This window comes from Staurois parvus, unplaced genomic scaffold (genome assembly GCF_062004578.1).
Source record: "Staurois parvus isolate SC_StPar_1 unplaced genomic scaffold, SC_StPar_1.0 ptg003464l, whole genome shotgun sequence".
NCBI lineage: Eukaryota > Metazoa > Chordata > Amphibia > Anura > Ranidae > Staurois > Staurois parvus.
In genome coordinates, this window is record NW_028321260.1 from 69118 (window position 1) to 81823 (window position 12706).

The window sequence follows — 12706 nt, forward strand, 5'->3', positions numbered from 1 at the left end:
GATACCACACTCTTCCACCATACCACCCTCTCAGTGTCCTCCACCATGAACACAGATACCACACTCTTCCACCATACCGCCCTCTCAGTGTCCTCCACCATGAACACCGATACCACACTCTTCCACCCTCTCAGTGTCCTCCACCATGAACACCGATACCAGACTCTTCCACCACACCACCCTCTCAGTGTCCTCCACCATGAACACCGATACCAGACTCTTCCACCACACCACCCTCTCAGTGTCCTCCACCATGAACACAGATACCACACTCTTCCACCATACCGCCCTCTCAGTGTCCTCCACCATGAACACCGATACCACACTCTTCCACCCTCTCAGTGTCCTCCACCATGAACACCGATACCAGACTCTTCCACCACACCTCCCTCTCAGTGTTCTCCACCATGAACACCGATACCAGACTCTTCCACCATACCACCCTCTCAGTGTCCTCCACCATGAACACCGATACCACACTCTTCCACCCTCTCAGTGTCCTCCACCATGAACACCGATACCACACTCTTCCACCGTACCACCCTCTCAGTGTCCTCCACCATGAACACCGATACCAGACTCTTCCACCACACCACCCTCTCAGTGTCCTCCACCATGAACACCAATACCAGACTCTTCCACCATACCGCCCTCTCAGTGTCCTCCACCATGAACACCGATACCACACTCTTCCACCATACCACCCTCTCAGTGTCCTCCACCCATGAACACCGATACCAGACTCTTCCACCATACCACCCTCTCAGTGTCCTCCACCATGAACACCGATACCAGACTCTTCCACCATACCACCCTCTCAGTGTCCTCCACCATGAACACCGATACCAGACTCTTCCACCATACCACCCTCTCAGTGTCCTCCACCATGAACACCGATACCACACTCTTCCACCCTCTCAGTGTCCTCCACCATGAACACCGATACCACACTCTTCCACCGTACCACCCTCTCAGTGTCCTCCACCATGAACACCGATACCAGACTCTTCCACCATACCACCCTCTCAGTGTCCTCCACCATGAACACCGATACCAGACTCTTCCACCATACCACCCTCTCAGTGTCCTCCACCATGAACACCGATACCAGACTCTTCCACCATACCACCCTCTCAGTGTCCTCCACCATGAACACCGATACCACACTCTTCCACCCTCTCAGTGTCCTCCACCATGAACACAGATACCACACTCTTCCACCATACCGCCCTCTCAGTGTCCTCCACCATGAACACCGATACCACACTCTTCCACCCTCTCAGTGTCCTCCACCATGAACACCGATACCAGACTCTTCCACCACACCACCCTCTCAGTGTTCTCCACCATGAACACCGATACCAGACTCTTCCACCATACCACCCTCTCAGTGTCCTCCACCATGAACACCGATACCACACTCTTCCACCCTCTCAGTGTCCTCCACCATGAACACCGATACCACACTCTTCCACCGTACCACCCTCTCAGTGTCCTCCACCATGAACACCGATACCAGACTCTTCCACCACACCACCCTCTCAGTGTCCTCCACCATGAACACCAATACCAGACTCTTCCACCATACCGCCCTCTCAGTGTCCTCCACCATGAACACCGATACCACACTCTTCCACCATACCACCCTCTCAGTGTCCTCCACCATGAACACCGATACCAGACTCTTCCACCATACCACCCTCTCAGTGTCCTCCACCATGAACACCGATACCAGACTCTTCCACCATACCACCCTCTCAGTGTCCTCCACCATGAACACCGATACCAGACTCTTCCACCATACCACCCTCTCAGTGTCCTCCACCATGAACACCGATACCACACTCTTCCACCCTCTCAGTGTCCTCCACCATGAACACCGATACCACACTCTTCCACCGTACCACCCTCTCAGTGTCCTCCACCATGAACACCGATACCAGACTCTTCCACCATACCGCCCTCTCAGTGTCCTCCACCATGAACACCAATACCAGACTCTTCCACCATACCGCCCTCTCAGTGTCCTCCACCATGAACACCGATACCACACTCTTCCACCATACCGCCCTCTCAGTGTCCTCCACCATGAACACCGATACCACACTCTTCCACCATACCGCCCTCTCAGTGTCCTCCACCATGAACACCGATACCAGACTCTTCCACCATACCACCCTCTCAGTGTCCCTCCACCATGAACACCGATACCAGACTCTTCCACCATACCACCCTCTCAGTGTCCTCCACCATGAACACCGATACCAGACTCTTCCACCATACCACCCTCTCAGCGTCCTCCAACATGAACACTGATACCAGACTCTTCCACCACACCACCCTCTCAGTGTCCTCCACCATGAACACAGATACCAGACTCTTCCACCATACCACCCTCTCAGTGTCCTCCACCATGAACACCGATACCACACTCTTCCACCATACCACCCTCTCAGTGTCCTCCACCATGAACACCGATACCACACTCTTCCACCATACCACCCTCTCAGTGTCCCTCCACCATGAACACCGATACCACACTCTTCCCCATACCACCCTCTCAGTGTCCTCCACCATGAACACCGATACCACACTCTTCCACCATACCACCCTCTCAGTGTCCTCCACCATGAAACACCGATACCACACTCTTCCACCATACCACCCTCTCAGTGTCCTCCACCATGAACACCGATACCACACTCTTCCACCATACCACCCTCTCAGCGTCCTCCACCATGAACACCGATACCACACTCTTCCACCCATACCACCCTCTCAGTGTCCTCCATCATGAACACCGATACCACACTCTTCCACCATACCGCCCTCTCAGTGTCCTCCACCATGAACACCGATACCACACTCTTCCACCCTCTCAGTGTCCTCCACCATGAACACCGATACCACACTCTTCCACCCTCTCAGTGTCCTCCACCATGAACACCGATACCAGACTCTTCCACCATACCACCCTCTCAGTGTCCTCCACCATGAACACCGATACCACACTCTTCCACCTACCACCCTCTCAGTGTCCTCCACCATGAACACCGATACCAGACTCTTCCACCATACCACCCTCTCAGTGTCCTCCACCATGAACACCGATACCACACTCTTCCACCATACCGCCCTCTCAGTGTCCTCCACCATGAACACAGATACCACACTCTTCCACCATACCGCCCTCTCAGCATCCTCCACCATGAACACCGATACCAGACTCTTCCACCATACCACCCTCTCAGTGTCCTCCACCATGAACACCGATACCACACTCTTCCACCATACCACCCTCTCAGTGTCCTCCACCATGAACACTGATACCAGACTCTTCCACCACACACCCTCTCAGTGTCCTCCACCATGAACACCGATACCAGACTCTTCCACCACACCACCCTCTCAGTGTCCTCCACCATGAACACAGATACCAGACTCTTCCACCATACCACCCTCTCAGTGTCCTCCACCATGAACACAGATACCAGACTCTTCCACCACACCACCCTCTCAGTGTCCTCCACCATGAACACCGATACCACACTCTTCCACCATAACACCCTCTCAGTGTCCTCCACCATGAACACAGATACCAGACTCTTCCACCATACCACCCTCTCAGTGTCCTCCACCATGAACACCGATACCAGACTCTTCCACCACACCACCCTCTCAGTGTCCTCCACCATGAACACAGATACCAGACTCTTCCACCATACCACCTCTCAGTGTCCTCCACCATGAACACAGATACCAGACTCTTCCACCATACCACCCTCTCAGTGTCCTCCACCATGAACACAGATACCAGACTCTTCCACCACACCACCCTCTCAGTGTCCTCCACCATGAACACCGATACCACACTCTTCCACCATAACACCCTCTCAGTGTCCTCCAGCCCCTCTCTGCCAATCCCTCCACTGACCTCCATCCCTCTCTGCCAATCCCTCCACTGACCTCCATTCAGTGTCCTCCATCCCTCTCTGTCAATCCCTCCACTGACCTCCATTCAGTGTCCTCCATCCCTCTCTGCCAATCCCTCCACTGACCTCCATTCAGTGTCCTCCATCCCTCTCTGCCAATCCCTCCACTGACCTCCATTCAGTGTCCTCCACTCCTCTCTGCCAATCCCTCCACACGGTGTCCTCGTATGCCAACCTGTCCAGAGCTTCTCCCATTCACTGGAAATCCCTACCCCAACCTATCCCATCCTTTGGAAATCCCTACCCCAATCTGTCCAGAGCCTCCCCCATCCTCTGGAATTCCCTACCCCAACCTGTCCCATCCTTTGGAAATCCCTACCCCAACTTGTCCAGAGCCTCTCTCATTCACTGGAAATCCCCACCCAAATGGTCCAGAGCATCTCACCTCCTCTGGAATTCCCTTCCCCAACCTGTCTAGAGCCTCTCCCATCCTCTGGAACTCCCTACCGCAACCTGTCTAGAGCCTCTCCCATCCTCTGGAACTCCCTACCCCGATCTGTTGGACCATCTTCTACCCTGGTCACCTTTAGGTGATCCTTGAAAACTCCTCCCTTCACGGGAGCCTATTCCGCCTCCACGTTTATTTTCTCCAACTCCTCCCCCCACACAGTTTCTATGTTTTACAGCACTAGCCACTCCCTTTTAGATTGTAAGCTCTGAGGAGTAGGACCCAACCCCTTGGACTGCTGTGTATCTGCACCATCCATGGTCCTCCCGTGTTCCCATTGAAGGAGCAGACGTACTCTTTCCCGGGTTGTGTCGGGACTTTTCTTCTCCGGATTCCGATGAGAATGTATTTTGCGGCGGTGAAGAACTTCTCCACGGCGTGAGGCAGAGCCGGGTCCTCCTCCAGGAACTGCTCCTCAGAAGCCACGTACTTCACGAAGCTCTTGATGCTCTCCAGGTAATTGCGGGCCGTGGGTTTGCTGGTGTTCAGGGCGTTGAGCTGCACAAAGAATTCCACCGTCTTCCGGATGTTGTAGATACACTTCACCGACACTTCCCTGGGGTCCATGAAGTACAGGTACCGCGCCACGCAGGGCACCTGAAAGTACACAGGACCAATCAGGTGCTGGGGAATCAGAGGACGGCTCACCCGTATGGCCTGGGGTCTCCATATGGAAGACCTTTCCACCATTAGTCACCTACCATGCCCTGGGGTCCATGAAGTACAGGTACCGCGCCACGCAGGGCACCTGAAAGTACACAGGACCAATCAGGTGCTGAGGAACCAGAGGACGGCTCACCCGTATGGCCGGGGGTCTCCCTATGGAAGACCTTTCCACCATTAGTCACCTACCATGTCCTGATCTGCACAGAGTCTCTGCATGGAGGCAGCCATCTTGGTGGAGGCGGGGCTTTACTTGCTCATGTCAGAGCCTCCAGCAAGGAGAACAGTGAGCAGCACAATGATGACATCACCTGAGATGGAGGCAGCAGTGCCTTAGAGGATCCCAGGGAGCATGCTCTGTTGTCACTGGTGCCTATGCACAGGAAGCCCAGTGATGTCACCGGCACCTAGCCGCAGGGAGCCCAGGTGATGTTGTCACCGGTGCCTAGGTGCAGGGAGCATCCTCTGTTGTCACTGGTGCCTAGGCACAGGGAGCCCAGCGATTATATCACTGGTGCCTAGGTACAGGGAGCCCGGCGATTATATCATTGGTCCCTAGGCGCAGGGAGCCCGGCGATGATATCATTGGTGCCTAGCACAGGGAACGCACTGATATATATCAGGAAGAATACAAAGGTAAATATTTGGGGGGGTGGTACCCATTGTTCCCGGGGGAGGGTCACAGTATAGGAGCAAGGGGGACACAGTACCGGAGGGGGGGACACAGTATAGGAGCGGGGGGGGTCACAGTGGGTTGTTGGGGTCCATACCTGATGGTTGATGAAGGAGGTTGAATAGGAGGCCTCCAGGAATTTGCGGAACCCCACCATCAATGGAGAAATCCTCCGGATGCTTCACCAGGAGGCCGGTCTTCATGGTGGCCAGGAGAGTCCGCCTGTGGAAATAGTGGGAGGGATGATGAGAGTCAACAGATCAGAGGTCTCCATCGATTGGTCAGGGGATCTGTCACAGGGGATGGTTACATTGTGATGGGGACACCGGTGATCTGAAAAACGGTTTAGGGTTGGTTTCACACCACAGAAATGCAGTCCAGATGTGTTCCGGGTGCGTTTCTGCGTGCGTGTTTTTGACGAGTTCCAGTTAATTTTTTCCCTGGTATCATGACAGGGCGGGGTCAGCACATGCTGAAGCGCACAGTGCGCAGAAGTCACCAACTGTCTGCAGAGTCAATAGCTAAAGACCTCCAAACTTGGTGTGGCCTTCAGATGAGCCCCAACAACAGTGCGTAGAGAGCTTCATGGAATGGGTTCCATGGCCGAGCAGCTGCATCCAAGCCTTCCATCACCAAGTGCAATGCAAAGCGTCGGATGCCATGGTGTAAAGCACGCCACTACTGGACTCTAGAGCCATGGAGGCGTGTTCTCTGGAGTGACCAATCAGCTTCTCTGTCTGGCAATCCGATGGACGTGTCTGGGTTTGGCGGTTGCCAGGAGAACGGTACTTGCCTGACTGCATTGTGCCAAGTGTAAAGTTTGGTGGAGGGGGGATTATGGTGTGGGGGTGTCTTTCAGGGGTTGGGCTTGGCCCCCTAGTTCCAGTGAAGGGAGCTCTTAAGGTGACATTTTGGACAATTTCATGCTCCCAACTTTGTGGGAGGAGTTTGGGGATGGCCCCTTCCTGTTCCAACATGACTGCCCCCCAGTGCACAAAGCAAGGTCCATAAAGACATGGAGGAGCCAGTTTGGGGTGGAGGAACTTGACTGTCCTGCACAGAGTCCTGACCTCAACCCCATAGAACACCTTTGGGATGAATTAGAGCGGAGACTGCGAGCCAGGCCCCCTCCCCGACATCAGTGCCCCTCCCCCGACATCAGGCCTCCTCCCCCGACATCAGTGCCTGACCTGACAAATGTGCTTCTGGAAGAATGGTCCAACCTTCCCATAGACACCCTCCTAAACCTTGTGACGGCCTTCCCAGAAGAGGCAAAGGGCGGGGCCAACTCAATATTGAACCCTACGGACTAAGACTGGGGGGCCATTAAAGGTCATGTGTGTGGAAAGGGCGGGGCCAAACTCATATTGAACCCTACGGACTAAGACTGGGGGGCCATTAAAGGTCATGTGTGGGGAAAGGGCGGGGCCAACTCAATATTGAACCCTACGGACTAAGACTGGGGGGCCATTAAAGGTCATGTGTGTGGAAAGGGCGGGGCCAACTCAATATTGAACCCTACGGACTAAGACTGGGGGGCCATTAAAGGTCATGTGTGTGGAAAGGGCGGGGCCAACTCAATATTGAACCCTACGGACTAAGACTGGGGGGCCATTAAAGGTCATGTGTGTGGAAAGGGCGGGGCCAACTCAATATTGAACCCTACGGACTAAGACTGGGGGGCCATTAAAGGTCATGTGTGTGGAAAGGGCGGGGCCAACTCAATATTGAACCCTACGGACTAAGACTGGGGGGCCATTAAAGGTCATGTGTGTGGGAAGGCTAGCAGCCCAATACTTGGGGCCAGGGATCTCCAAACAATGGCCCTCCAGGTGTTGAGGAACTACAAGTCCCATGAGGCCTTGCAAGAATCTGACAGCCACAGGCAAGACTCCAAGCGGCAGAGGCATGATGGGACTTGTAGTACGTCAACAGCTGGAGGGTCATCTCAATATTGAACCCTACAGACTAAGACTGGGGGGCCATTAGAGGTCGTGTTTGTGGGAAGGGCGGCGGTCTGATCCTGGGGCAATATGGTGTATATATACCCCGTACAGCACAGAGTATACAGGGGGCGGGGGATGGATACAACAGAATCTCACCCAATCTCTCCACAAGTCGCTCCTTCAGCTTTTTGTCTCTCTGGCTACAGCTCCATGTGAGATGGGGGGAGGGGGGGTCCTCCATTTTCCTGTAGCTCAGGAAGGGGCGGGGCTAATTCCATGTTCCTGTAGATCAGGAGAGGGGCGGGGCTGTCCTCCATGGTCCTGTAGATCAGGAGGGGGCGGGGCTGTCCTCCATGGTCCTGTAGCTCAGTAGGGGGGCGGGGCTGTCCTCCATGTTCCTGTAGCTCAGGTAAGAGAAGGAAGTGTTCCTATATTTGGGGGAGGGGAGGGGTGTGGTCAGGGATGAGGGGATACAATGTTTCGTAGTGGAGAAGAAATGTCTCCATTATCTCCGTCCCGGTTCCGTCACTGTAGTCATCGTTCTGACAGGATAAATCCCGGTCTGCGCATGTTCCCGGACGTCACTTCCGGTGTTCCCGATGTCCGCCATGTTGGATCCGGGCAGTGCAGGTTGTACCCTCGGCCCCCACAGGGAAGGTATGGGGTTCCTCCATGTCGGAGGTCACAGGTGAGTCAGGGGGACGTCCTACTCCTGGTCCCGGATCCTGTCCCCCATAGGGTGGCCCCCTCCCATACGATGACCCGGGTCCGGGGTGAATGAGTCCCTCAGACCTCGTCTGCATCCCCCCCCCGGAACCTGTGTGATTATTTGTGTTCGGGGTCAGAGGGATGAGGGGGCCGCCCTAGTCACCGAACCAGACTCCTCCCCCACGGTGGGTGATCGGGTACTCCTCCTCCCCCCCCCCCCCCACGGTGGGTGATCGGGGACTCCCCCCCCCCCCCCCCCCCCACGGTGGGTGATCGGGGACTCCTCCCCCCCCCCCCCACGGTGGGTGATCGGGGACTCCTCCTCCCCCCCCCCCACGGTGGGTGATTGGGGACTCCTTCCCCCCCCCCACGGTGGGTGATCGGGGACTCCTACTCCCCCCCCCCCCCCCCACGGTGGGTGATCGGGGACTCCTCCCCCCCCCCCCCCCACGGTGGGTGATCGGGGACTCCTCCCCCCCCCCCCACCCACGGTGGGTGATCGGGGACTCCTACTCCCCCCCCCCCCCCCCACGGTGGGTGATCGGGGACTCCTCCCCCCCCCCCCACCCACGGTGGGTGATCGGGGACTCCTCCTCCCCCCCCCCCCCCACGGTGGGTGATCGGGGACTCCTACTCCCCCCCCCCCCCCCCCCACAATGGGTGATCGGGGACTCCTCCTCCCCCCCCCCCCCCCCCCACGGTGGGTGATCGGGGACTCCTCCAACCCCCCCCCCCCACGGTGGGTGATCGGGGACTCCTCCTCCCCCCCCCCCCCCCCACAATGGGTGATCGGGGACTCCTCCTCCCCCCCCCCCACAATGGGTGATCGGGGACTCCTCCTCCCCCCCCCCCCCCACGGTGGGTGATCGGGGACTCCTCCCCCCCCCACGGTGGGTGATCGGGGACTCCTTCCCCCCCCCCCCCCCACGGTGGGTGATCGGGGACTCCTTCCCCCCCCCCACGGTGGGTGATCGGGGACTCCTACTCCCCCCCCCCCCCCCCCCCACGGTGGGTGATCGGGGACTCCTCCCCCCCCCCCCCCCACGGTGGGTGATCGGGGACTCCTCCCCCCCCCCCACGGTGGGTGATCGGGGACTCCTCCCCCCCCCCCCCCCCACCCACGGTGGGTGATCGGGGACTCCTACTCCCCCCCCCCCCCCCACCCACGGTGGGTGATCGGGGACTCCTACTCCCCCCCCCCCCCCCCCACCCACGGTGGGTGATCGGGGACTCCTCCCCCCCCCCCACGGTGGGTGATCGGGGACTCCTCCCCCCCCCCCCCACCCACGGTGGGTGATCGGGGACTCCTACTCCCCCCCCCCCCCCACCCACGGTGGGTGATCGGGGACTCCTCCTCCCCCCCCCCCCCCCCACGGTGGGTGATCGGGGACTCCTCCTCCCCCCCCCCCCCCCCACGGTGGGTGATCGGGGACTCCTCCTCCCCCCCCCCCCCCCACGGTGGGTGATCGGGGACTCCTCCTCCCCCCCCCCCCACGGTGGGTGATCGGGGACTCCTCCTCCCCCCCCCCCCCCACGGTGGGTGATCGGGGACTCCTCCTCCCCCCCCCCCCCCACGGTGGGTGATCGGGGACTCCTACTCCCCCCCCCCCCCCACGGTGGGTGATCGGGGACTCCTCCTCCCCCCCCCCCACGGTGGGTGATCGGGGACTCCTCCTCCCCCCCCCCCCACGGTGGGTGATCGGGGACTCCTCCTCCCCCCCCCCCCCCACGGTGGGTGATCGGGGACTCCTCCCCCCCCCCCCCCCACGGTGGGTGATCGGGGACTCCTCCCCCCCCCCCCCCCACGGTGGGTGATCGGGGACTCCTACTCCCCCCTCCCCCACGGTGGGTGATCGGGGACTCCTACTCCCCCCTCCCCCACGGTGGGTGATCGGGGACTCCTACTCCCCCCCCCCCCCCCCCCACGGTGGGTGATCGGGGACTCCTACTCCCCCCCCCCCCCCCCACGGTGGGTGATCGGGGACTCCTACTCCCCCCCACGGTGGGTGATCGGGGACTCCTACTCCCCCCCACGGTGGGTGATCGGGGACTCCTACTCCCCCCCCCCCCCCCACGGTGGGTGATCGGGGACTCCTACTCCCCCCCCCCCCCCCCACGGTGGGTGATCGGGGACTCCTACTCCCCCCCCCACGGTGGGTGATCGGGGACTCCTACTCCCCCCCCCACGGTGGGTGATCGGGGACTCCTACTCCCCCCCCCACGGTGGGTGATCGGGGACTCCTCCCCCCCCCCCCCAAGGTGGGTGATCGGGGACTCCTCCCCCCCCCCCCTCCCCCACGGTGGGTGATCGGGGACTCCTCCCCCCCCCTCCCCCACGGTGGGTGATCGGGGACTCCTCCCCCCCCCCCTCCCCCACGGTGGGTGATCGGGGACTCCTCCCCCCCCCCCCCTCCCCCACGGTGGGTGATCGGGGACTCCTCCCCCCCCCCCCTCCCCCACGGTGGGTGATCGGGGACTCCTACTCCCCCCCCCCCCCCCCACGGTGGGTGATCGGGGACTCCTACTCCCCCCCCCCCCCCCCACGGTGGGTGATCGGGGACTCCTACTCCCCCCCCCCCCCCCACGGTGGGTGATCGGGGACTCCTACTCCCCCCCCCCCCCCCCACGGTGGGTGATCGGGGACTCCTACTCCCCCCCCCCCCCCACGGTGGGTGATCGGGGACTCCTACTCCCCCCCCCCCCCCACGGTGGGTGATCGGGGACTCCTACTCCCCCCCCCCCACGGTGGGTGATCGGGGACTCCTACTCCCCCCCCCCCCCACGGTGGGTGATCGGGGACTCCTACTCCCCCCCCACGGTGGGTGATCGGGGACTCCTACTCCCCCCCCCACGGTGGGTGATCGGGGACTCCTACTCCCCCCCCCCCCACGGTGGGTGATCGGGGACTCCTCCCCCCCCCCCCCCAAGGTGGGTGATCGGGGACTCCTCCCCCCCCCCTCCCCCACGGTGGGTGATCGGGGACTCCTCCCCCCCCCCCCCTCCCCCACGGTGGGTGATCGGGGACTCCTACTCCCCCCCCCCCCCCCACGGTGGGTGATCGGGGACTCCTACTCCCCCCCCCCCCACGGTGGGTGATCGGGGACTCCTACTCCCCCCCCCCCCCACGGTGGGTGATCGGGGACTCCTACTCCCCCCCCCCCCCCACGGTGGGTGATCGGGGACTCCTACTCCCCCCCCCCCCCCCACGGTGGGTGATCGGGGACTCCTACTCCCCCCCCCCCCCCCCACGGTGGGTGATCGGGGACTCCTACTCCCCCCCCCCCCCCCACGGTGGGTGATCGGGGACTCCTACTCCCCCCCCCCCCCCACGGTGGGTGATCGGGGACTCCTACTCCCCCCCCCACGGTGTGTGATCGGGGACTCCTACTCCCCCCCCCCCACGGTGTGTGATCGGGGACTCCTACTCCCCCCCCCCCCACGGCGGGTGATCGGGGACTCCTACTCCCCCCCCCCCCCCCCACGGCGGGTGATCGGGGACTCCTACTCCCCCCCCCCCCCCCCACGGCGGGTGATCGGGGACTCCTACTCCCCCCCCCCCCCCCCACGGCGGGTGATCGGGGACTCCTACTCCCCCCCCCCCCCCCCGCGGCGGGTGATCGGGGACTCCTACTCCCCCCCCCCCCCCCGCGGCGGGTGATCGGGGACTCCTACTTCCCCCCCCCCCCCCCCCGCGGCGGGTGATCGGGGACTCCTTCCCCCCCCCGGCGGGTGATCGGGGACTCCTCCCCCCCCCCCCCCCCCCCGCGGCGGGTGATCGGGGACTCCAACACGGCGAGGGGTTTGGGGACTCTGCCACAAGGCAAATAAATGGCCGACTTCAGTCACCGAGGTCCCAGCTGAGCGACACCAACAACCCGGAGCTCCGAAACCTCTTTCCTTCAGAGTTGGCCAAGCTCTCCCCCCCCCCCCCCCAACCCCCGACTTGTGTATAATGTCCTCCATGTGCTTGACTACAGTACTTCCCAGGGGTCCCTACGACCTGCATCCAGTGTATTGGAGGAGAAGACTTACTGGTGTCCCACCCCCTGGAGGTCTAAGAACCTCATGTACTATTAGTATCTGGAGACAGCATCTCCAGTGGTGTCCCAGGTGGAACCTGCGCGTGTGCGGGGTGGTCCCAGGTGGAACGTGTGCGGCGTGGTCCCAGGTGGAACATGTGCGGCGTGGTCCCAGGTGGAACGTGTGCGGCGTGGTCCCAGGTGGAACTGCGCGTGTGCGGCGTGGTCCCAGGTGGAACTGCGCGTGTGCGGCGTGG

At 61.0% G+C, this 12706-nt stretch overlaps 1 protein-coding gene across 2 annotated transcripts in view; it reads right to left on the minus strand.

The window, feature by feature from the left end:
- Nucleotides 1–7980, minus strand: part of LOC149428158 (uncharacterized) — a 44930-nt gene extending 36950 nt beyond the window's left edge. For both annotated transcript variants that reach the window (XM_089667651.1, XM_089667652.1), the window contains exons 1-3: nucleotides 7879–7980; nucleotides 5874–5998; nucleotides 4736–5037 (exon numbers count right to left, since the gene is read on the minus strand). In XM_089667651.1, coding sequence (XP_089523777.1) covers nucleotides 4736–5037; nucleotides 5874–5933 — 362 coding nt within the window. In that variant the 5' untranslated portion in view covers nucleotides 5934–5998; nucleotides 7879–7980. The remainder of the gene's footprint in view (nucleotides 1–4735; nucleotides 5038–5873; nucleotides 5999–7878) is intronic.
- Between the last annotated feature and the right edge of the window lie 4726 nt (nucleotides 7981–12706).